Raw genomic sequence first — 22806 nt, 5'->3', positions numbered from 1 at the left:
TCACAGCAAACAATCATTTATAATTTTTAGCAAAAGAAAAAACAATCATTTATAAATATATGTTTAACAACATTTGCTCATGAACTAAAATGAAAATATATTACTTTAGTATACGAAATAAAACCATGGTAGTGTGGGCTCCACCCTAAGCATCTTTTGACCGACTTAATCACTCCCTAAACTGCCAAATGTCATCCATATTCCACATGGGATCTTGTGTGACATTCTCGTACGCTTCGGCCACCTGGCATTCTGTTGATATGTCTGAATTTTCCATGTAATAGTATTCCTCCGTCCCAAGAATATACCCGCTGAGCTCTTGAGCATTGTCTTCATGGTAACACATCGAACCATCGATGATGGTGTTGGGATCCATAAAGTGTGGAACTGTCATGAGATCAGGCATGAAAGCAGAGCTCGAAGAAGAACCATCCATGTTGCTCAGACCCGACAAATCTTGATATGTTTGTGTACTCATGGACTCGAATGTTTGAGAAGGAGGCAGAAGAGAACTATTGTTATTGTTGTTGTTGTTGTTGTTTTGGGGACAAGCATAAGTAGTGGATGAGTTCTGCTCCATCTTCTCGATCAATCTAGGGACCCAGAAACTACGAACAGCGTCAAAGAACTTGTCGCTATTAGATTCGATGTTGAGCTGTCGAGCTTGCTTCTGAACTCTCGTTCTCCAATAATTCTTGATCTCGTTGTCCGTTCTTCCTGGCAAGTACTGTGCAATCTTGGACCACCTTAATTAAGACACAAGTTAATAGATTATGTTTAATGGTCGGGAACTATATGGTACTATAAAGCCAAAGGAGTGGTGATAAGTTTCGATAGTAACGCACCTATTACCCCATTTAGAGTGGAGCTCGAGGATCAACAGCTGTTCTTGGGGAGTTAGATTCCCTCGTCTGATGTCAGGTTTCAAGTAATTCAACCATCTCAATCTACAACTTTTACCGGTTCTCTTCAGCCCTGATTTCATTTTTTTCAGGAAGATAAAGAAAGTGATTTATATTGTAAATTTTCAAATAGTAAATTTCAAAATTGTAGTTTTAGTTAATTACCAGCACATTTGGCAGCGAGATTCCAACGTCCTTCACCGTTATGGAGAATGTAAGTGGTGAGAAGTGTGTCTTCTTCAAGAGTCCAAGGCCCTCTTCTGAGCTTTGCTTCTTCACTTTCTTTGAAGCTCTTATTCTTCATTGAATTTTCCATTATAACCTATCAATTTCCTATCAAATCCTATTTATGAGTTCTATATTTTGTGTTTGTAAGAGCTATGCATGCATAACTGTGTAGAGAGAAAGAGAAAAGAGAGAGAGAGGCTTTTAGTGCTTTGAGAAGTGAAAGTGAATCCACAGGTTCTTGGGAATTTATAGACTGGTGGTATTGGAAAGTGTTCTTACTTTAGCCGAGTTTAACTGACACGTTTTCAACTTCATTTAAATATATTCCTTAATTAGCTTCTCTGTTTAACTCATAAAGGAGACTCCATTGTTGTTAAATAAAACGGAATTTAAAAGAAGAATACAATCCAATGTGTGCACAAAAAAAAGAAGAAGAAGAATACAATGATATATGGATAGTCGAAAATATACTGTACTGGTGGTGTTTGGTAACGAATATTGGTGGTGTTTTATGCAGTTAATAATAATGTAACTACGGTAAAACCTCTATAAATTAATAATGTTGAAATTTTCAAATTTTATTAATTTATAAAGATATTAATTTACAAAAATTTATTTATTTAGATTTTTTATTTTAAGATATATTTATTCTAAGATAAAAAATATTTGAGTTTAGTGTATAAAAATTAATTGTTATTTTTAAAATTTGACATTTATATTACTTTTATTATATTATTTGGTGTATATAATATATATTGCATATAACTTAAATGTGATTTTAGATATAATATTACTAAATCTCATCAAAATATATTAAGTGTTAAAGAAATATAAAGATAATTTCATTGTGAATATAAAACAAACAGTATAATAATAGTTTTTTACTTATATAAAATATGTTACATATAAATTATTAATTTATAATTATAATGGGACCATATATTTACATAATTTTTTTTTAAAAATTATTATCTTATCATTTTATTGATTTATGTCAAATTTTGAACCGGTCCAAGTTGAGACCGACAAAATTTATTAATTTATAAAGATTATTAATTTATCGAGTATTAATTCATATAGGTTCTACTGTATATGTTTGATGATAAACATAGAATAATAGAATGTATCGATACAGTTTCATTTGATGTTGGAAAAAGGAATAGAATTTGGTGACTATATGGATTAGATATTCACGTGGAAAGAATATATATGAAGAGGTACCGTTTAAATCAGTGTTCTAAAATACGGGCGTATGCGTCCGTATAAGCGGTGTTTAGGGGCTATACGGTAGCCAACCGTTAGTACTGGTTTTATGTTATACAATATTTTATGCGGATTTCTATAATTCAGGCGAATAACAGCGTTTAGGCAGACATTATGCGGTCTACGCGGGCGCCTAGACGGATTTTAAGCATTAATATTCAAAAAATAAGCTATTAATATTATTATTATATTTTATTAATGTTATTATTTATATTATTTTTACTTATTTTATGTATTTATATGATTATAGATATTAGTGTAATTGTTGCAAAATCATTTTAAATTTATCATCTATATATATTTGAAATACCTTTTATTTTTATAATTTAAAACTATTTATATATGTTAAACTAATTACTTATACATAAAATTGGATTTAAAATATATATATGTTCAGTTTTTTTTTTAAAATAATGTATATATATTAATTTTATACTTATATTTCGTGTAAAAATATATATTGATATATACCTCGTTTAGGCGTCCGCCTATACGACTAGCCGCTATACAGTCATCTAACGCGTATTGAACGTCTAGCGCGTTTTAGAACACTGGTTTAAATTCTTAAATAAATCAACTTTACTTGAGAAGTTTGCAATAGTAGCTCATGATTAATATTTCCTTACATCATACCAGAGAATTTATTTAATTCTTACATCCCCAACTTTGAATACTACGATGATATATTTCCTCAATTTTAAGATTAGGCCTAGTTTATACTCTCTGTTTTTAAAAATAATAGATTTTCAGTTTTATATATTAAGAAAACAAATTAATTTTTGATTCTGAATATTTTTTTTAGTTTTACAATTTTAGTGATAATAATTCAGTAAAACATATATTCATTTACTCTTAAACAAACATAATACTTTCTGGGTCACATCACCAATTTTGTACTGATGTTTTGATAAACCGTATCATTACCTAATGAATTAAACAAATCCTATAGAATGTTGCATCAGTGCTGTGAATGGTAAAGCTAAAAGACAGCTAATTTTGTTAACGCCAATTTCTAGAAGCCAGCTAATTATCCTGTTTCTCGAATAGCATATATCCCTTCAAACTTTGAATATTCAAAGAGTCTTCCTAAGTTTTCATTCGTCAGTAAACTTCAAGCTCAAATTATATTCTATTAACGATTTTGTTAAACAAATAATAATTTTGGGAAAATAAGGAAAGGGTCGGTGTCGCTTTAAACTGAGAAGTCAAAAATTTCTATGTGCATGTATTAAAATATATAAATGGTATCGCTAAGTAATAATACCTCAGTTACTGTTTAAACCAATCTTTTGAAGATGATTGATATGATAACTCACCCCTAAAATGTAAAATAAAGCCTTATGACCAGGGATAAAGAAAATAATGTATGATTTGACATGTGTGTCCACATTACCATAGAACCGAACATTTTATCCGTTAAATTTGATTTGATTTGATATTCGTTTCGATTCGATTCAAAAATTCCGGATATCCGTAAACCTTAGAAGCAAAGCAAATACTAAAAATCAACATCCGTTAAAATCGAAGCAAATCACAAATATTAAAATTTTGGAAAGCGGATATCCGATCCGGTAATATATAAATACATATATATCTTGATTATATTTAAAGTTTTAAATGTATAAAATTATATAATTGTTATTCTAACATATGATTTGATAAATTCTATTCACATTATTATTTATATAAAAATATTATATAAAAGGAAATGAATAAATTTATGACAATTATAATTTTTTTCTTAAGTTTTGTCTTATTATAATTGTTAACTAAGTTTAAAAAATTTATAAAATATGTAGATTCACTATTTTTTTTTTTTTTTATCTTATATATCATGCAAAAAAAATATTTTACAAAACAAATTTGTATCAAAATTTTAAGATTATTTGCATTAATCAAAACATATGAGATATCCGTAAATATTCGTAAATATCCGCAAACATCTATTTATTTTTCAGATATCCATTTTTTCGAATATCCATATTTTTCCGAAGCAAAGCAAATCGAAAAATTGGATATCCGTGGCATACGAAGCAAATCACAAATACCTTCAAAAACTCGGATATCCGATTCGTGTCCACGCCTACATTACCATTTTACTACACAGTCAACAATACCATTTTGATAGTCCTATTTAGTGACAATCATTTTTGTCTATATGTATGGTTAAGAGTTCAATTTTGGAGAGTCCAGTTTGGTTTTAATCGGTTTGGTTTTTTCAGTTTTTGGATCATTCCAGTTCTTCCAAAATTAATTGAAAATTCAAATGTTAGGTTTGGATTGTTTATCACAATTTTTAGGTTTTACTTTAAAAAAATTCTGACAATCAATTCAACACAATGAACCGAACCAGAACCAAAATCCTCAAACCTTGGTTCGGTTAAGATGGCATCAATCAATATGATTGATTTAACCTAATTGATCTGAATCTGACAAATTCGAGTTATAACATTACACAAGCAACAAACGGAACAAATGCGTGAAAGAACAAGTGTGCAACAAGTTGAGCTGTGATTATACAGAGAAACAAATGGAACAATCAAAGAGACGTCGAGTATCTGAAATAATCCTTTCTGAGATGTAGAGGATCAAATCAAATACCTAATTCCGTGGATAATATTCTCAGTCTTTCACTAAACACAAAGTAAGTTGTAGCTGATCAAAATATTCGCAGACAAAGCAGAGACATATATTGATAGTGTATCTTGAGAGCATCAAGGCATCATTCAAATGATGGAGATAGACACTCATCGACCATCTCTACAAGGTTTGGATTCTCTAGTGCAGCCGCCACTCGCTCTTTGTCGTTTAGTTGTTTGTTGACTGCATTTCAAAGGAAGAAACCATAAGATCTATAACCAAGCGCACTTGTGCTAATGGGGTTTCAAACAGAATATGAATCTACTCTTTTGCCGCATCAAGTGCGAATTCATGTTTCATTTGCTATTCCTAGAATCAACTGAAACTTGCTCTGTTACTCTAAGGTCGATTTAATAAAAAAACAATCAAAGACGCAGACAAAGGATATAGAAAAAATGACATACCTGCAGCCTCAGTTGCATGAGTACCGGGTGCTACCCTTATATCTATCTGGAAAATAAAAAAAGAATAGTTTCAAAGGATTGAGGCACATAAAACATCGACCATTGTGTGTGAATTTATAAGGCACTCTACCCATAGCATATACCAGAGGTTCAAGCTATATTCTCTTAGCAATCATCAGAACAATCGCAAAGGTTCATTGCCACAATAACAGATGTTGAAACCATTCTCAGTAAATGCATGTGTGATAAAATGTGATCAAAAGATCATCTCCAAAACACTCAAAAATAAGGAGAAGCATGTACCTTGTAACGAGAAGGAAGGCTACGCATAAGCTTGACGCGGACACAGAGACCGATAATGGTCGCCATGCTACAATGTTCCACCGTTGGAGTGAATGTAACCCTGAAAAAAAAAAGAGCTCAGCACAAACTGGCTAAACCAAATCAGGAAAAAGGTTCGTTCTTGTAACCAACCTAACATGACTCTTGGTATCATCCACTTCAACAGAATCTTCTGTGAGGACTTTGAGCTGTTCCAGAGAATAAGGATGCTCTGGATCTTTTATATCTCTTATATGATGTGCTGAACAAATGTTAAGTATAACTAAAACGATCCCAATTTTAGTTCTACATAAAGCTTTGCTATTAGACAACCGAACAAAAAGGATATCGAAAACTTCGAGCTGGTCGATTGCATCTACTGAAAGCTCATCGGTATTGCTGGAATAAGCACGAACATCACGACGCTCTTTAATCTCGTAAACGATCGGGTTCTCGTTGATTAATCCAGAAACCATTTTCTTCCTCCTGCCAACAAAAATTCCAATCGATAATTGAAAACCCTAACGGGACAACACAAGAGCAAATCAAGCATATATAAGGAATAAGCAATCATCGAAGGTTATAATCGTACTCTGGCGTAGAACTTCAATTCGATTAGAGAGAGAGGAGCGTTGATGGAAGACGAAGAAGATGAAACCAAAATGAGAAATAATTAATTTGTTCATTGATATTTTTTGTATGGACCTGGTGCTAGAAACACAAAGTTTGGGCCAGGCCCATTTAACAGGAGTCTCCAGAAGAGTCACGTGGGCTTCTTTGTAGATCGACACGTCATCACCACGTGCTTCCACGTTCCCTTCTTTCTTCTCTCTCTCTCTCTGAAATAACTCACACTGTAGTCAAACTCATCTGGCGATCGATCACTTGGAAGAAACCATGGCGGAAGAGAAAAGCGGGAAGAAGCAAGTGATGGTGGCGATCGACGATAGCGATTGCAGTAAACACGCTCTACGATGGATGCTCTCCTATCTCAAAGACAGCCTCGCCGATTCCGAGATCATCCTCTTCACCGCTCAGCCTCAGCTCGATCTCAGCTCCGTATACGCTTCCTCTTATGGCGCCGCTCGTTAGTATTCTTGGCGATCTTCTGTTTCCGTTTCCTTTTCTTGGCGATCGATCTCGGCTATTTAATTTGTTGTTTATGAATGTATCGGATACACACACGCACGTGCCGTGCACAAGCTGAGTGTTCTCTTCTGTTTTTTGCAGCGATAGAGCTGATAAACTCAATGCAACAGAACTACAAAAACGCAGCGTTGAATCGGATTGAGGATGGGACCAAGATTTGCGCTGAGAGTGGGGTTTGTGTTCACCACTCTCTGTATTAGATATATCTCTTTGTTTGTATAGGAGGTCACATAAAGTATCTGGCTTAATTGTGTGACAGGTTACCCCAAAGAAGGTGATGGAGTTTGGAAACCCTAAAGAAGCGATATGTGATGCTGTTGAGAAGCTTGGTGTTGATTTGCTTATCGTTGGTAGCCATGGCAAAGGGGCTCTAGAAAGGTGTGTATAAGAAAGAACATTAAGATGATTCTTGAAAGTTTAAGCTTTTGGAAGATGATGATGTGTGTTTGTATGTGTGGACAGGACTTTCCTTGGGAGTGTTAGCAATTACTGTGTCAACAAGGCTAAGTGCCCAGTTCTTGTGGTCAGGACAAAGGCTTGAAGAGTTTGAGAACAGCCTCGCTTGCTGTATGTGTGTTGTGTAAACATATTGATAATAATGCTTTGCTTGTATACTACTGTTTGAATGGAAATAAATATATTATTAGTTTGATAAATAGCGAGCTTTGCTGTGCTCTTCTTTTGTTGTTCCAATAGGTAGATTTATAATCAGACAGGAAACGGTACTTAGTAACAATCACATGCTAATAAACTCAGCTTCTTCCACCAAAAATCCTGTTTAGTGTAGCTGCTAGTCTCACCCCTCCCTGTGCTAAGCGCTGATACACTACCGGTAGCCGTGAATAGAAGTATTCATCTGTGAAGAATGACATTGTTATGTTCTTGTTTGCTTCTTTACTTTGTGAATCATCAGTAGTGTTATATTTGGTTAGTGGATTCTTTACCTTCTAGAGTATCTCCTTCAGTTACCCCTTTGTATGCCCAGTCACAAGCTGCTTTAATCCCTTCGGATGCATAGCTGCAGAAGAAAGCAAGTGGAAGTTAACATCTGGTTTCTTTCCGACTTGAAGAACAAAGGTACTGTAATGTTTGTATCTGACTTACATGTCTGGGCATGCTGTCTTCCTTGTGCAAATCTCCCACCTATTGACTTGATCTGCCCATTCTGTCTGCATTTCATTGAGTATGTGATCAACAGAGTAAGAAACGCCTTGAGCTATACAGATAAACAGCAATCTTATCCATTTATGAGTACCGTGATATTCTTGTTGATTGCATCCACCATTCCATCTAGCTCGGAGTTATAGAGATCTGCTTCAGCGGTCTCAATAATGCTGGAATCCCAAATCTGTGTGAATACAAAGATTAGAGCTTTGTAGTATGATATCTAATGTTCAACTTTGTATAGGCCTTTGTCAGACTTTTTCTATTTAATTTTGTTTTCTTACATGGTGAAGGTTAGCTTTTCTCGTGTACCAATGCACTTCGATGGTGTTACCTCCTTTGTCCGAAGCAAAACCCACGTGTAGAGGCTGTGCATATTATACAACTATGCTATTTAGACATACCCCAGATATAAGGTTCGAGCTTATGATTTATACCTGATGGATGTCACCCATGAAATGAGACAGGAAGAGCAGGGCCTCTGTTAAGTTGTCTAAAAACAAGAAAAAAGAAGAGAACATGTGAGGGAGATGGAAGATGAAGGAACTGGTGTGGATAAGTTTTGAAGGTACATTGTGGCTTAGATGCAGCTGCAGTGTTGTAGGTAAGAAGCTGTGTGGTGTAATTGTAGATGGCTCCTGCAACGCATCTTCCTTTCACTCCATCTTCGTCCTTGCAGTCCCCTTTAAGACCCCAAAACAAACAAAACCCCATAAGAAAACGTGGTTGAAAATCTTCTCACTTTTATGTTTTGCTGATTATGGAAAAAAAACTCACTGTTGTATTGGTAGGAACAAACATCAGGAGTGTTGATGTAGTGGAGAGGAGAAGACCAATGATATCTGAACTTGACATGGTCAGCCCAAACACACAAGCTTGACAGATCTCCTTGTGCAGATTCAGGTAACAGCTCTTTCACTGCCTTGGCTGCAGCGTCATCCAACCTAGCCTGTTCTTATCCTCGCTTATTAGTGATTACACACATATTTTGATAATTAGCCGAAAGACAAAGACTAATAAGAATAAAAAACCTGAGCGATTTTACAGACGATGGTGTGACCTTCAATTCCCCAGCCATGGACGTTAGGTGCTGAGTAGAGAAACAAAGCAGTGATGATCATCATTACATGTAGTAACCATATTTGGTTTGCCATTTAAGAGTTCTTTGAAATGTACTTTGGGAGATTGGTTGAGTTTTCATTTGGCTCTTGTGTATATATAATGGTGTGGTGATGAAGAATAATGAGACGTATAAGGAAGTAAATCCGGAGATTTGATGTGTGTGCTGGTGTGAAAAGCCTTTGAAGTTCAGATGTGAGAAATGATTAGATTATAGATTGTAGATACGTGATCTATTTCGGTTAAGGAGTTGAATCATGTGTGAAACCAATTGGGTTCACGTGGAAACAAATGTTACTTCTTCCCCTCGTTCCTCTTCAGGTATCTAACGAATCTGTAACATTAATGTAATCATATCTTTACCAGATATCACTCATTTTCTTAATGAATATATCATATTAAAAAGGTATTTATAAACAGAACTGTTCATGAACATAAATTTTATGCTATTAAATTATAAACAATTATTAATTTTTTTATCAAATTGAAATATCTTCAATATTCTTCATACAGCACCAAAACAAATTGTTAGTAGACAAATGTTAAAATCACAAAATTATATTTATCAAAACTATCTAGTATAACATATATACATTTTTTTTTAATATCTATTTTAAAGAATATATATATATCTATATAAAATTTATTATTTATTAATAAGAATTTAGTTTTTTTATGTCTAGTGATTTTTTATCATTTCGAGCTATTTTTATGAAAAATTAGTATTGCTAATAAGATTTGGCTAATTTAAAGGTTTACAAACTCTAAAATCTCAGTAAACCAAATTAAAAATGTGCAGTTTTTTTTTTGATACGAAATGATAAAAATGTGCAGTTAAACCAATTTGATTATTTAAATGCTTCAGTGGTTTACCATTTCAAACTGAAACCAATTTTCACAACAAAAACCGTTTTCCCCAACTAAAAGCTCCTCACACCGAACCTAACCTCATCAACACATTTGTCGAATCGTCACTCCAAAAGTAAAAATTCACATTTGCAATGTTTAAGTTTACCGGCGCGGCGGCTCCGGCTGCGCCTATGACGGCATCACCTCCCAATCCACTTAACCGGCCGGTGATGTTCCCTTGTTCGTCAAGGCGATCCCTTTCTCTGCCTCTCCGGAGCTCAAAACCCATCAAACCTCTCGCAATTATCGATCTCAAAGGGGGCAAAGGGTAAATTTGGATCTCCCCAGTTCCAGTTTTTCGCTTTTTTTTTGGGGCTTGCTGCGTTATTTTCTCGAAATTGTATCGGAACTGCGATGTTTCCAAGGCTACACTTAAAGGCACATAAGAGTTCAGTGATGTAAATACTTTTTTTTCTGATCCAAAGTGTTGTTTAGCAGAATGGGCGGGTTCCACGAGGTAGAGCTCAAAGTTCGTGATTATGAATTGGATCAGTTTGGCGTTGTCAACAATGCTGTCTACGCTAACTACTGCCAACACGGTAACAATATTGCTTGCTTGCTTGCTTCTTTCGAACATTTCTTATATCAACAAGTGTATTGAACCGAACCTCCAGCTCTTGTGGTTAAGGGCTCACAGCTGTGAGTACCGCCACTTGCGTTCGAGTCCAGCCACCCGGGACGCCTTAAATGGTAAGAAAACGTGGATTTTGCGGGCTTCATATTGATTAGTTTTTGGGCCTAGGAAGTTATCAATAACATATAGTTCTTAACTCAATATGAAGTGGATGATAATGGTTCTGTAACTACCTTGTTCTTACTAACTCTTGTTTCTTGTGTACATCTTTTCTTACTAAAGGCCGACACGAGTTTCTGGAGAGTATCGGTATCAACTGTGATGAAGTCGCACGTTCTGGCCAATCCTTAGCTATTTCTGAGTTGACTATAAAGTTTCTTGCACCTTTACGCGTAATCTCCTCTTCTCCTCTTTGAACATTCCTCACATTTTACTATCTCAGTGCTGTTATATTCTATGTAACTCATTTCATTTGCTTTGAGGTTTGAGAACAGAGCGGAGACAGGTTTGTGGTGAAAACGAGGGTATCCGGGTCATCTGCTGCGCGTATTTACTTTGATCATTTCATCTTCAAATTTCCAAATCTAGAGGTTAACTTCTCACTAAGCCTTTTTGTGTTCATTGTTCTTTAAATGTTGTCTACTGATTTGGAATCATTTGATATATGTATACAAAAAAAGCAGCATGTCTTACAAGCAAAAGGAGTAGCTGTATGGCTTGACAACAAGTACCGTCCTGTTCGTATCCCTCCTCACATCCGCTCTAAATTTGTTCAGTTCCAACGCCAAGAAGACGCCGTCTGATTTGTACCTCACTCATATGGAGTAGTAGAATCGGATACAGTTTAGACTTTCTTATGCGCTTCTTGGAATACATTAAAAGCTTAAAACATCAGATAGATGTAAATTATCGTGTTCTTCTCCTCGTCTACAATTCACACACGCACATTCCCGAATTTGGACCTAGTTGGTGACACGCATATCCATTTACAATATGAACTTAATGAAGTCTTATGTGTATGTAGATCAGATTATGCCTAAGGTAATACACAGAGCCTGTGGGTTACATGTCAACACTACAGTTCAGACAACATGTATGTCTCCATACACCACTCCGTGGGGCAAATATGCACCAAGAATCCCAACGACGCCTCACCAAAACGTTCCCTTCAACACGCAACTTCATCGGTTAGGATCCTTCCTACTTAAATTCAACCTACCGCAACCAAATTTACATCACAGGTACATGACAAAGCCTTAGCTAAACTCAAACTTAATTTAATTATAATAACTTTCGAAATACATAAATTTTTGATCAGTAAAGTCGTAATGAATGGTTTGATAGGCCAAACCGATCAGAATCTAGAACCGAACCAGTACATGGTCAACGATAACAAGATCCAATTAACATGCGTAGATCGTACGGTTCTCGTTGGCTCTCATGAATCACATCTATAAACTAACGGCCTAGATCATAACAGAGCTCTCGAAGAACACAATTGTATCAGAGATCTCTCTCCTCTCCTCTCCGCGACTCGAATCAAATCAAAACGACGGAACCCTAACCTCCATGGATCTCTCTTCTCGTTCCTTATGGATCCTCGTCGTCTTCCTCTCAATCACCACCTCCTTCGCCGAGATCCGCAAATCCGAGATCCGATCCGATGACCGGTCCATCATCCCCCTGGACGAGTTCGGATTCACACACACAGGCCGCCTCGAGCTCGACGCCTCGAAGATCTCCCTCTCCAACACCAACCCGGACCTCGACCTCTCCAAGGTCGGCTTCTTCGTCTGCACGCGCGACGCCTGGGTGCACGTGATCCAGCAGCTCGAGGAGGAGGAGATCACGTGCGCTCTCCAATCAGATCTCGTCAAGCACGTGTTCACCTTCAACAAACTCAACAAGAACACGAGCTTCTCCACCGTCTTCTCCGAGAACGACGCCGATCAGTACTCCCTCGTCTTCGCCAACTGCCTCCAGCAGGTGAAAGTCACCATGGACGTCAGATCCGCCATGTACAACCTCGAAGGCAAGAACGGAGGGCGCGATTACCTCTCCGCCGGGAGAACCGTGCTCCCCAAGGTCTACTTCCTCTTCTCGATCATCTACTTCTCCCTCGCCGCCACGTGGATCTACGTCCTCTACAGGAAACGACGCACGGTCTTCGCGATCCATTTCTTCATGCTCGGCGTCGTCGTTTTGAAGGCTTCGAACTTATTATGCGAGGCGGAGGATAAGTCTTACATCAAGAAAACTGGAAACGCGCATGGATGGGATGTGTTGTTCTACATCTTCAACTTCCTCAAGGGGATCACTCTTTTTACTCTGATCGTTTTGATCGGGACGGGGTGGTCCTTCTTGAAGCCTTACTTGCAGGACAAGGAAAAGAAAGTGTTGATGATCGTCATACCACTCCAGGTCGTTGCGAACTTCGCGCAGGTGGTTATCGATGAGACGGGACCGTACGGGCAAGACTGGGTCACTTGGAAACAGATCTTTTTGCTGGTCGATGTGGTTTGTTGCTGCGCTGTTTTGTTTCCCATTGTTTGGTCTATTAAAAACTTGCGTGAGGCGGCTAAGACTGATGGGAAGGCTGCTGTGAACTTGGTTAAGTTGACTCTGTTTAGGCACTACTACATTGTGGTTATCTGCTATATCTACTTTACTCGCGTTGTTGTCTATGCGCTGGAGACTATTACCTCTTACAAGTATATGTGGACTAGTGTTGTTGCCAGCGAGTTGGCTACTTTGGCGTTTTATGTTTTCACTGGGTATAAGTTCAGGCCTGAGGTGCATAACCCTTACTTTGTTGTTGATGATGATGAGGAAGAGGCTGCGGCTGAGGCGCTGAAGCTTGAAGACGAGTTTGAATTGTAAGAAGCATATACTTTTGTTTGACAGGGTGATTGAGAGAGTAATTATATGGTAAACCAGCTTCGGTTTTCTGTTTTTTTTCTTTCTTCTTTTTAAATTTATGTTTTTAGAATGCAATACCTATTTTGTTTTTTTTTTAATGTGTTGTTAAGACATTTATATAGACTCCGGTGAATGTCTTACTCTTAACCATTGCATAGTATAATTTTGTATTAATGGTAACATGAAAAACGCTTGGTGCTTTATACTTATACTGACTCTTTGCTCCTGCCTACCATACGATAACAAAATGGCCTGATTAGAAAAGTAGGTTAAGCAAGCAAGTAGCTTACAAGTAGGCAAACTTTGTGCCTTCCTGCCTTTGTTGGATCTGTGTTATAAATCTTTGTCCAGAGTGACAGCTCAATAAATTGGTAGAGTGTATGGTTGATTTCACTAAAATAGCACATTTCTTCCAAGTTATGATCATGGAACATCCATCTTTAGAAATATTTAATCTGACAAATATTTCAACTTAATTGGTATCAATTTTTGAGGAAACAAATTCATCATCATTATTTTCTTAAAATGTGGTCACCACCACAAATGTGGTCTATATAAAATAGAAGTTTTTAGTCGGAAAAAACAGCCACCCTGATCTTGAAAACTGAAAATAACCCACTACATAAACGGTAAACGTTACACACATTTAAAATAAAGCGCCTGGAACATTTATTTTTGAATATGTGAAATACCAGGTTTTAGTGCATACAGTTGTCCACATGAACGGATGATGATCGTCTTTTCGCAACATTTCGTATCTACTTGTGGAGCTCAATAACGCAATGTGAGTTGGCAAGACATATGATTTCACATCGAAGAAAGCCCGAATCAGAGGCTAGAGTCTCGATCTGGGCAGGGCCGGCCCCGAGATTTTGGGGGCTTTAGGCGATATTCGTAAAAATTTCATTGAAAAAAAAATTTAAAAAAATTTAGGAACCTTTTTAAAAAATTTGGGGGCCTATTTTATGTAATTTTTTTCAAAAAATTTGGAGGTCCTAGGCGAATGTTTCATCCGGCTTTACCCAGGACCGGCCCTGGATCTCGGAGAAAGACCTCTCCTGACCACCCGAACTTTGTGTTAACATAGTCATGTCCATGCCGAACACAATGTTCGAAGAAATGTCGTTGATCTCTGGTTTTATCGGCGTAATCATGTCAACTATTATTACTTTTCCTCTTTCAGAAAGACTTCTCCAACAGTTTTTTAGAATTCTTACACAATCTTCATTGGTCCAATCATGTAGGACACACTGTCATTATCCATTTTATTTCGTAGTCAGCATATGTTTTACCATGGAATTACCCATCTGTTTAAAAGAAATCCCTAAGTGTATATATGAACTTACTTTTAAGAGTATAGCATCCCCTTTTGGAATTTCTATAAACATATCTCCTGAAACATGCTCCACTCCTGTATGTAGCTAATGTTTAGTAAAATTGAACAAAACATACATAAATAACAATATTAGGAGATGGTTATCAAAACTAGCTAGCACTTCGAGGTACGACTATTAAATTTTATCACTTAGAGCATCCACATTGGTCTAAGCTCTTAGGTAAGTCTCTCATAATATGATATTTAACATTATAATTAAATTTTAAATAAATAAGAAATTAGACGAGTAGAAGCAGGCCAAGTTACATATGAACCTCTCACAAATTTTTATGGATCTCTCATTTGAGAGAATTTTCTCTCATTTCTGTTCACTTTTATTATTTTCAGTTTAGTTTTATTAACTTAATAAAGAGAAACTCTCCTAAATACTCATGAATGATGCGCTTAATGTTTTTTTTTTTTAAAAGATGATGCCCTTAATGTTATACCTGGATAAATAGGAGGATGGGCTAAAACCGAGGGTATATCGAAATTGATGCCCTTAATATGAGTATACTTGGAAGTCACTAGAGCTATGATGGTTCCAATTCCTCCTCCCACATCAACTAAAGTGTTTACATCTTCGAATCCCCGATAAACTTCTAGAACTTTCTTCATGGTCAGTGTAGAATATTCTGACATTGCCCGGTTAAATAACTCAGCGAATGGTTCGTTTGAAGCAGTGTATTCAAAGATTTTCATGCCATGCGCAGAGGTGAATGCATCTTCTCCTTTTAATATCACATCTTTGAGATGTGCCCTGTTAAAGATTACTTAACAATTGTTCAATGACCTTGAGGCATATGCATAACTTATTGTTTTTGTGAATCGGTAATACTAGAGGGTTTGCTTAAGTAGTTTTATTCTTTCTAAAGTAGTTGTTTGGCTTGTCTGTGAATAATGAAGTAGTGCGTACGTACCAACTCTTGAAAAAGATTTCGCTTAAGGCCACCATGAAAAGAGACGCGAGAGAACCCGACCCATCTCCACGGTTCAAGAAAAACATGCAAACCGGTTCAGCAGCATATACCCTCTCCATTTTTCCGGTTCGGCCGTTTTCTCCCGCTCCAGCCATACGGTACTTCAAAAGTGAGTGACTGGCTAGTAAAACCAGCATCCGCTCCAACAAAACCGGTGCCTCCGGGTTGGTTGGTTTGGTTGGGAGACGAAACGCAATCTCAGAAGAGGAGAGCCACACGCCTTCTTCTACGGACGCAATTGTGTCTATGACGCCAAGCTCCAAGGCGCTTTTGAGAACCATGAGGAAGGCCATTGTGTTCACAAGACTCTCTGCTTGCAAGCTCGCATCAGCAAGTCGTCCTTCTTCTTCGATTAGACTTGATTTAGTGGAAGTGGTGAAGGAATCTGGAAGATAGTTTGCCATTGTTGTGGTTGGTTGAAAGTTGAAGAAGATCAAAAACAAAGGTATTATTGGTAAAAGAAGTTGGTTTCAACATTCACAATTACTGTCACTATATATAGAGAAACCTGGGGTATTAACGAAAGCATAATCAAACGCATTGATTGGTAGAGCATTAACATTAGCATTATGCTATACATTATCCGATCAACAATTGTTAAAAAACCATTTAGAGAAGCATTTACTAAATGCTAATGCTCTCCAAATGTTTTCTGGCCAATGCTCTCATATAAAGCTTTTAGAATAACATTTGCATTTATAATTTATAAAATTAAGGAAAATATATAATTAATTTATTTATTTTATTTAATAATATCATAAAATTATTTTTATATCCAAAAAATAAAATTTTGATTTCTAAAATTAATTTACAATAAAATATGTTTTTTTAAATAGTATTTCACATTTAAAATATAAATTAATTTATATAAATTAATTTATTTTAAATGTGAAAAATTATTTTTAAAAATAGATATTTTAATTATAAAAGTTATTTTAAATAATATTTTTTGATATAAACATAAATTTTAAATTATTAATAAAATAAATAAATTATTTATCTTTTAATTTTATATGTTAGTATATTTATATATATTAGAAATATATTTATTAAAAATAAATATATTATATATTATATACTAATATTTATAATAATTTTAAATAGCATATTCATACTGCTCTACCAATCATACTATTAAACCGTTTAGTAAAAACATACAGCTCCTGCATCATACTGCTTCTATAGCATATTGTTACTGCTGATGCTAATGCTCTACCAATCAAAGCCTTAGAGCATAATAATAACAACAACAAAGAATTTTGATTCCATCAATTTGGCCATACACAGTTTTGAATTATTAATTTAATATTAATTTCATAACATAAAAGATTTAGATAAATATGATATCACATAATTTGGTTACACTATTTTTATTTTTATTTGATCAAACTACAATCGCAGTAAAAATATAGTTCTATTCGTGTAATATCATTTATATTATTTGATACCAATTAATTTATTTTTCCTATTTTCTTAAAAAATATATATAACAAATTATAAAAATTTGATAAATATATTCACAAAACTAAGACAATAAAGTGAACTAAATACAATTAGCAACATTAGTTTAATTTTACTTAATTTCAAATTCAGAGCATTAGTAGTTATACTCGGAAGAATAACTACAGTCGAATATACACAAAAAGAAACCAATGAGATTTGTATACATAAAATTGTGGGTACAAGTAAGAAAACATTATAAGATCATTTTAGACAATTTATTTATTAAATATATATATATAGTATAAATATTAAAATTAAAATTTACATTTATAACCAACAATAAATATAATCAACAAAATAATCATAGTAAACAAATAGGTAGAATATATCATATATTACTATGTATTAATTATTATCGTATTCTCATGTATGCTAAGTAAATTGCTAATTAAAAAAATATTTTTTCAGACATGTTTCCCCCTTTATTTAAAGTACCTTCATTTCTTAAAAAAATAGTTGTTTTAACTAAAACATATTTTTTTAAAAAGTATTATAAATAAAATCTGCCCGATAAATCGGGAATCAGATACGGTTACAAGCTTGTTTTGAACAAAATATCGATATTACAATCCTAGCTTCGCCCGCACACTAAACCCGACACATTCCGCTAGTTTGTTTTTTGAAATCCTTCGACTTCGATAACCGTTCTCTACCGTCGACGTGACCCTCGGGAAAGTGAGGTTCTCCTCGTTGCCGAGGATGCCGGGAGTTCCCTTAACGTCTCTAGAGTAGCTAGTTCTCGATGATCTCCACTAAACTTGCAACTTTCTCTGTCTATGAAGCTCAAACGACCAAAGGGGAGGATTTAAATACTTACCAAGGCCTTGCAAACCAAAGCCGAAATGTAAGAAACGCCACACGACGCCTTGAACCACATCCCCAGTCGAGCAAGAGCTCGCTTCAGCCGCCAACGAAACCAGCAGAAAGACGGGTTGTGTCCGTCGCCACACCATGAAAAGAAGCCTCAAAACCTATGCAAGAAAGCCAGCAACACCACCGCAGGAGGAACAAGACCAACACCACGGTGCAGGGATGTGAGCTAGGGCGAGATGCTGACTCAGAGATGGCTAATGACTCCCGAGAACCGTCTAAGCATCTAAGCCTTTGAGAACCAAAGAACTTTTTCTTGACCGCAAACGTACGACCTCCAGAGCCGAGGAGATATCAATTAGCAATGACGAACAATAGACTTTAACCCCTAAAGTCAGGCTGTCGCTTAAACTGTCGGAGAATCAGATCAGGACGCCAGAGGAGGGGGCAACAGAAGAAAGGTGTGGCAAACTGAGAATCATCTAATGGCCATAGACGACCACTCAAATCAAACAGAAGCACACACACGAAGAAACAAAGCCGGACATTTTCACCACGATGACATCCGACCCGAACCTCGCCCCTAATCAGAGACCGGAGCACTCTTGGTTGCGGCAAGCAGGAACCGGAATCTCCCCGACCCAAGGAAACCCTAAATACCCATCACCTTAACCGAACGAGCATGACACAATAGATCTGCCAGACCCAGCTGTGACAAGAACCCTCGCAGCCTCCCCACGACGACGGAACACCAGCGAGCTTGACAAGGGGGAAAAGAGCTCACTATTAACCCTAAAAGCCGACTCAGCCAGCACGACCCGCGCCACAACACTGTGTCTCGTCTCCAGAGGAAACAAACCACCACCGGAGCCGCCAATCTTCGCGAGCAGACGACGGAGGCCAACGACGGAAGTCAAAACCAGAGACGGAAACAAAGCGGGGAGAGCATGAGAAGACTGGAGAAGCAAAGAGCAAACGAGGCTGAGAGGAGAAAGCCCTCCGGCGCCGGCACGCGCTTGGACGCGCCGCCCGGACGCCGGAGGCGAATGTAAATGGCTTTTAGGCTTCGAAAGTTTTAGGAGAGAGAAAGTTCAATGTTGTATTTTTTACAAATTTTATTAAAAACATATATTTTCTGTTTATGATATACGTTGAAAATTTTATATATGTATATATATAATTCAATATATCATGTTAGACTAAGAAAATCAGATTTTTAAATCTATACAATATTATACATTCACTATGATCTATTTATAGAGTAAACCTATTTTTATTCTATCATTAAGTGAAAAATTATGTAGGCTTGAAACACTTTTATTCCAAACTATATTTTAAAATCGAAACTAGTCTGGGGTTTGAAGTACTCTTAGAACCAAAATTTAAAGATATTAATACAGTAAATCACTGTGAGAATTAAAATGAACGCACCATATAAAAAATAATTTCTCGAATAATATTATAGAAAAAGATCTATTTTGGTCATTTTAATTTTTGTGCGCTAATTTAAGACTAAAACATATTTTGTATACTAATTTAAAACAAAATCATTTTTGTGGCTGTTTGGGATATGTGGTGAAAAAAGAAGCACGTTTAGTCATTCTTTTCTTTCTAGTTTGCAGTCATATATGTGGTGAAGAAAACGCACGTTTTCTTTTTCCTTTTCGTTTTGTAGACAAGTACTGCTGAGATTCTGTTCATTTTGTTGACAACCGTAGATATTAATACTACTATTTGAGAAATAATTTTTCGCATTCGTATTGTCAAATTAAAAATTATAATGGTTAATATCCTTTATATTCTTAATGAATTTTTATATATAATTAAAATAAATTTTATATTAATAATCTTAAATTTTAAAAATTAAGATAATTCTTATATATTGTGTTGTTATCTTGAAATAATATTTTTTATTTATAAAAATTAAAAAAATAAGAAGTAAAAAATTGATTAATAAATATTAATCAACCAAAAACATTTGTCTAAAAATATTTTCTATAATTTTTCTAATATGTGAGTATTTTTAAAATTTAAAACAATAATAAGCATATATATTTTAATGAAAAAAATTTGTTATATATAAATAATTTAATATTTGATTTAAAATGTTTAAAAACATAAAAATAATTTATCATGCTGATTTTTGAATTAATAAAACATAAACTAAAAAATTCATAAAAAAATTATGTCTGCATAGATGGGCAAAACACCTAGTTCGTATAATATATATAATTATTGGTACATTTTATTTTGGATAATTCTCTCAAAAGACATTTAAATGTGTTTTTCACCAAAAACACATAGAAAAAAAAAACAAAAAGACCAAAATATATCTCATTAAAGAAGTAAAAGATGCTTAAAATCTCTTTATATATTATATGTATAAATAATTATTTAACTAAATAGTTAAAATTAAAAAAAAAGTTTTTTTTATTTTCAAATAATATGTTTTGAATTCGAAATTTTACTAGTTTTTTTTATTTTTCAAAAATATTTTGCGAATCCGAATTTTTTTTTTTGAAACTATTTTAAATTGTTTTTTTAATTTTTTAAAAAATATTTGTTGTTTATTTTTAAAATCTTAAATTCCATCATTCTCTCTCAAATGTAAACTTTATATCTAGATTAGTTAACTTACAAAATATAACTATATATTTGTTTTTGTAATGAGGTCATTTTAACTCTTGTCTACTACGAGAACACATAACTTAAGATGCGAGAGACTGTTTTATATTCAGAAGTGGAAATACTGTGATGGACAATGGAGAATATGATACAATACTTGTCATGTCAGAAATTTGGAACGAATTGCAAGGATCTAAATTTGGAACGAATTGCAAGGATCTGATCGCGATAATAAGAGAGTCTCATAATTGACCAAGTTTTGTAACATAATTGTAAGCGATAAAGAACATGCAGATATGTTTTCCAGATTTCAAGATATCTCATATCCCACTAGTGCAAAATATAGTTTATGATTTTTTAGGTATGATTGCAATATTTTTTTATAGAGAATTGTGTTACACTGGGTTTTTTATTTCGATCGGGTTATCCAAGCCACTTCGAAAATAATAGAATAGAAGTTCCTCGTAAAAAAACAAAAATCACTTGTCCACTATATTTATGATAAAAAATTATTTTCATCATCCTGAATTTCTGTTTTGTTGTATATTAACAAACAACCATGTTTAGTCAACACTAAAATTCCAGGTCCACAAGCGTAGAGCTGGTACCATGTATTGTTTATACTTTATACATAAAGACAAAATGACGGGACCGATCTACACTGGTCGGTGAGAAAGTTGACATTTGGCACCCTTCATACAATCTTTTTAAGTAAAATATTAATTTTCATCCTAGGATTTCAAAATTTTGACAACTATTATATAAAAAAAATATATATATATTGCCAAAATAAAATAAAAAACATCATCTTTGTCCATTTAGTATAAGACTCTTCGTCTTATTTTCGTTTTAAATAACTTTTTTTTGTGCAAACTCGCATTTTCATTCATAAAATTAATCTGTGTTTAAAACCAAATGGCATGTTTTGCAACAAAATCAGCCTTAACATTGTCTCATCTTGGAATAAATTAAAGGAAATTGACGTAAAGGAAGCCGATAAGTGATAGATATCACGAAGAACTCCAGAAATCTCAAGAGTCAGATCCTTCTTCTTGATCGTATTGATGAGAATTTGGGAATCCGATAAAATGGCGATTGAGTCGAGACTGAGAGAGAGAGAGAGAGAGAGAGAGAGAGAGAGAGAGAGAGAGAGAGAGAGAGAGAGAGAGAGAGAGAGAGAGAGAGAGAGAGAGAGAGAGAGAGAGAGAGCAAAGTTCATGGCTGTTAGAACGGCCAAAGTTTCTGCTATAAGGGGGGAGGAGAGAAAAGTCAATGTCGCTGCATGTTGTGATGTCAAAATCAGATCATCAATGATCCAACCAAATCCTTCTTCGGCGGTTGTGGAGTTCCACGCTGCATCCGTGAAGACAGAGCATTGTCCAGAGCGTCTAGGATTTGGTTTGAATCTGATCAAAGGCTTCAGAGGAGTAGAGATTGAAGGGGCTTGAGCCATTACCCATTTTCTTGCATGTGCAAGAGATTTTTGGAGAGTTTCTGCTAGGGTGAAACTCCGCTTCTGGATGACTAGTTGGTTCCTTGAGATCCAAATCGACCCGCAGATCCAGACTGCAAGGGTTCCTGCTTCGATTCCCATTTGAGGGAGAGAGTTGATTGTTTGGATCCTTTCCCGTCCCTCACGAAACGAATTGAACGATTAAGGATTGATTATTCTTGAAGATGGTGCTAAATCCCATACCTGAGCCGCATAGGGGCAGTGAAAGACAAGGTGCACCTCAGACATAGTGTAGACACTGGGATATTACGAATAGCAAACTATTTCCCTACTGGTAGAGAACATCATGTAGGAATTTCCATATAAAAACTTTGATCTTTTCAGATGTTTTTATGTTCCAGACATTCGATAGCCAATCGGGAGCAATAGACTGAGTTGGGAGAGCTGCAATGGAGTTCTCTTCCGTTA

General features: G+C 35.3%; 7 protein-coding genes across 8 annotated transcripts; 3 read left to right on the top strand and 4 right to left on the bottom strand.

Moving 5' to 3' along the window:
* On the bottom strand, positions 1–1749 carry LOC106405261 (transcription factor MYB62). The gene is made up of 3 exons (XM_013845838.3): positions 1068–1749; positions 846–975; positions 1–746 (listed from the first exon to the last, which is right to left on the bottom strand). Exons 1-3 carry the CDS (start codon positions 1216–1218, stop codon positions 170–172), a joined length of 858 nt encoding a protein of 285 aa, XP_013701292.2. The 5' UTR covers positions 1219–1749; the 3' UTR covers positions 1–169.
* Positions 1750–4823: 3074 nt separating this feature from the next.
* LOC106402337 (protein AE7-like) lies at positions 4824–6466 on the bottom strand. Its single transcript, XM_048761139.1, has 6 exons — positions 6351–6466; positions 6108–6244; positions 5912–6017; positions 5741–5840; positions 5438–5483; positions 4824–5216 (listed from the first exon to the last, which is right to left on the bottom strand). The coding sequence occupies exons 2-6, from the start codon at positions 6232–6234 to the stop codon at positions 5116–5118; spliced, it is 480 nt and encodes a 159-aa protein (XP_048617096.1). The 5' UTR covers positions 6235–6244; positions 6351–6466; the 3' UTR covers positions 4824–5115.
* Positions 6467–6576: 110 nt separating this feature from the next.
* On the top strand, positions 6577–7563 carry LOC106405776 (universal stress protein YxiE-like). Its single transcript, XM_013846317.2, has 4 exons — positions 6577–6845; positions 6989–7080; positions 7167–7285; positions 7370–7563. Exons 1-4 carry the CDS (start codon positions 6656–6658, stop codon positions 7446–7448), a joined length of 480 nt encoding a protein of 159 aa, XP_013701771.2. The 5' UTR covers positions 6577–6655; the 3' UTR covers positions 7449–7563.
* LOC106405774 (endonuclease 2) lies at positions 7528–9707 on the bottom strand. The gene is made up of 9 exons (XM_013846314.3): positions 9103–9707; positions 8849–9020; positions 8644–8754; positions 8509–8564; positions 8356–8439; positions 8163–8255; positions 8012–8076; positions 7852–7925; positions 7528–7763 (listed from the first exon to the last, which is right to left on the bottom strand). The coding sequence occupies exons 1-9, from the start codon at positions 9223–9225 to the stop codon at positions 7660–7662; spliced, it is 882 nt and encodes a 293-aa protein (XP_013701768.1). The 5' UTR covers positions 9226–9707; the 3' UTR covers positions 7528–7659.
* A 356-nt stretch (positions 9708–10063) lies between these two features.
* Positions 10064–11595, top strand: LOC106406263 (acyl-acyl carrier protein thioesterase ATL3, chloroplastic-like). Of its 2 annotated transcripts, none has more exons than XM_048761137.1 (5): positions 10064–10367; positions 10538–10638; positions 10956–11065; positions 11168–11263; positions 11354–11595. In XM_048761137.1, exons 1-5 carry the CDS (start codon positions 10192–10194, stop codon positions 11474–11476), a joined length of 606 nt encoding a protein of 201 aa, XP_048617094.1. In that variant the 5' UTR covers positions 10064–10191; the 3' UTR covers positions 11477–11595. The 2 variants fall into 2 exon arrangements, with proteins under 2 accessions (XP_048617094.1, XP_013702345.1); XM_013846891.3 differs by having other exon boundaries at positions 10070–10367; positions 11357–11595.
* Positions 11596–12047: 452 nt separating this feature from the next.
* Positions 12048–13801, top strand: LOC111212288 (protein CANDIDATE G-PROTEIN COUPLED RECEPTOR 7-like). The gene has a single exon (XM_022713764.2). It carries the CDS (start codon positions 12243–12245, stop codon positions 13551–13553), a length of 1311 nt encoding a protein of 436 aa, XP_022569485.2. The 5' UTR covers positions 12048–12242; the 3' UTR covers positions 13554–13801.
* On the bottom strand, positions 13542–16595 carry LOC106403425 (indole glucosinolate O-methyltransferase 4-like). Its single transcript, XM_048761136.1, has 4 exons — positions 15888–16595; positions 15417–15727; positions 14939–15003; positions 13542–14842 (listed from the first exon to the last, which is right to left on the bottom strand). Exons 1-4 carry the CDS (start codon positions 16349–16351, stop codon positions 14588–14590), a joined length of 1095 nt encoding a protein of 364 aa, XP_048617093.1. The 5' UTR covers positions 16352–16595; the 3' UTR covers positions 13542–14587.
* Positions 16596–22806: the final 6211 nt, after the last annotated feature.

Source organism: Brassica napus, chromosome C6, assembly GCF_020379485.1.
Source record: "Brassica napus cultivar Da-Ae chromosome C6, Da-Ae, whole genome shotgun sequence".
Classification (NCBI taxonomy): domain Eukaryota; kingdom Viridiplantae; phylum Streptophyta; class Magnoliopsida; order Brassicales; family Brassicaceae; genus Brassica; species Brassica napus.
Note: the sequence above shows the minus strand (reverse complement) of the source record. Positions and strands in the feature narration are given on the sequence as shown.

What these genes read in the sequence shown, in the direction of transcription:
- LOC106405261 (XM_013845838.3), bottom strand. Translation starts at nt 1,218, where the DNA reads ATGGAAAATTCAATGAAGAATAAGAGCTTCAAAGAAAGTGAAGAAGCA. An exon ending in TCTCGCTGCCAAATGTGCTG is followed by an intron (nt 976 to 1,067) that starts GTAATTAACTAA and finishes AAATGAAATCAG; the next exon opens with GGCTGAAGAGAACCGGTAAA. An exon ending in CACTCTAAATGGGGTAATAG is followed by an intron (nt 747 to 845) that starts GTGCGTTACTAT and finishes GTCTTAATTAAG; the next exon opens with GTGGTCCAAGATTGCACAGT.
- LOC106402337 (XM_048761139.1), bottom strand. Translation starts at nt 6,234, where the DNA reads ATGGTTTCTGGATTAATCAACGAGAACCCGATCGTTTACGAGATTAAA. An exon ending in GCCTTCCTTCTCGTTACAAG is followed by an intron (nt 5,484 to 5,740) that starts GTACATGCTTCT and finishes TTTATTTTCCAG; the next exon opens with ATAGATATAAGGGTAGCACC. An exon ending in TCATGCAACTGAGGCTGCAG is followed by an intron (nt 5,217 to 5,437) that starts GTATGTCATTTT and finishes TTTGAAATGCAG; the next exon opens with TCAACAAACAACTAAACGAC.
- LOC106405776 (XM_013846317.2), top strand. Translation starts at nt 6,656, where the DNA reads ATGGCGGAAGAGAAAAGCGGGAAGAAGCAAGTGATGGTGGCGATCGAC. An exon ending in TTCCTCTTATGGCGCCGCTC is followed by an intron (nt 6,846 to 6,988) that starts GTTAGTATTCTT and finishes TGTTTTTTGCAG; the next exon opens with CGATAGAGCTGATAAACTCA. An exon ending in GGCAAAGGGGCTCTAGAAAG is followed by an intron (nt 7,286 to 7,369) that starts GTGTGTATAAGA and finishes ATGTGTGGACAG; the next exon opens with GACTTTCCTTGGGAGTGTTA.
- LOC106405774 (XM_013846314.3), bottom strand. Translation starts at nt 9,225, where the DNA reads ATGGCAAACCAAATATGGTTACTACATGTAATGATGATCATCACTGCT. An exon ending in GAAAAGCTAACCTTCACCAT is followed by an intron (nt 8,256 to 8,355) that starts GTAAGAAAACAA and finishes GTATTCACACAG; the next exon opens with ATTTGGGATTCCAGCATTAT. An exon ending in TGAAGGAGATACTCTAGAAG is followed by an intron (nt 7,764 to 7,851) that starts GTAAAGAATCCA and finishes CATTCTTCACAG; the next exon opens with ATGAATACTTCTATTCACGG.
- LOC106406263 (XM_048761137.1), top strand. Translation starts at nt 10,192, where the DNA reads ATGTTTAAGTTTACCGGCGCGGCGGCTCCGGCTGCGCCTATGACGGCA. An exon ending in GATCTCAAAGGGGGCAAAGG is followed by an intron (nt 10,368 to 10,537) that starts GTAAATTTGGAT and finishes GTTGTTTAGCAG; the next exon opens with AATGGGCGGGTTCCACGAGG. An exon ending in CGCTAACTACTGCCAACACG is followed by an intron (nt 10,639 to 10,955) that starts GTAACAATATTG and finishes TTCTTACTAAAG; the next exon opens with GCCGACACGAGTTTCTGGAG.
- LOC111212288 (XM_022713764.2), top strand. Translation starts at nt 12,243, where the DNA reads ATGGATCTCTCTTCTCGTTCCTTATGGATCCTCGTCGTCTTCCTCTCA.
- LOC106403425 (XM_048761136.1), bottom strand. Translation starts at nt 16,351, where the DNA reads ATGGCAAACTATCTTCCAGATTCCTTCACCACTTCCACTAAATCAAGT. An exon ending in CCATCCTCCTATTTATCCAG is followed by an intron (nt 15,004 to 15,416) that starts GTATAACATTAA and finishes AGCTACATACAG; the next exon opens with GAGTGGAGCATGTTTCAGGA. An exon ending in GGGATGCTATACTCTTAAAA is followed by an intron (nt 14,843 to 14,938) that starts GTAAGTTCATAT and finishes GGATAATGACAG; the next exon opens with TGTGTCCTACATGATTGGAC.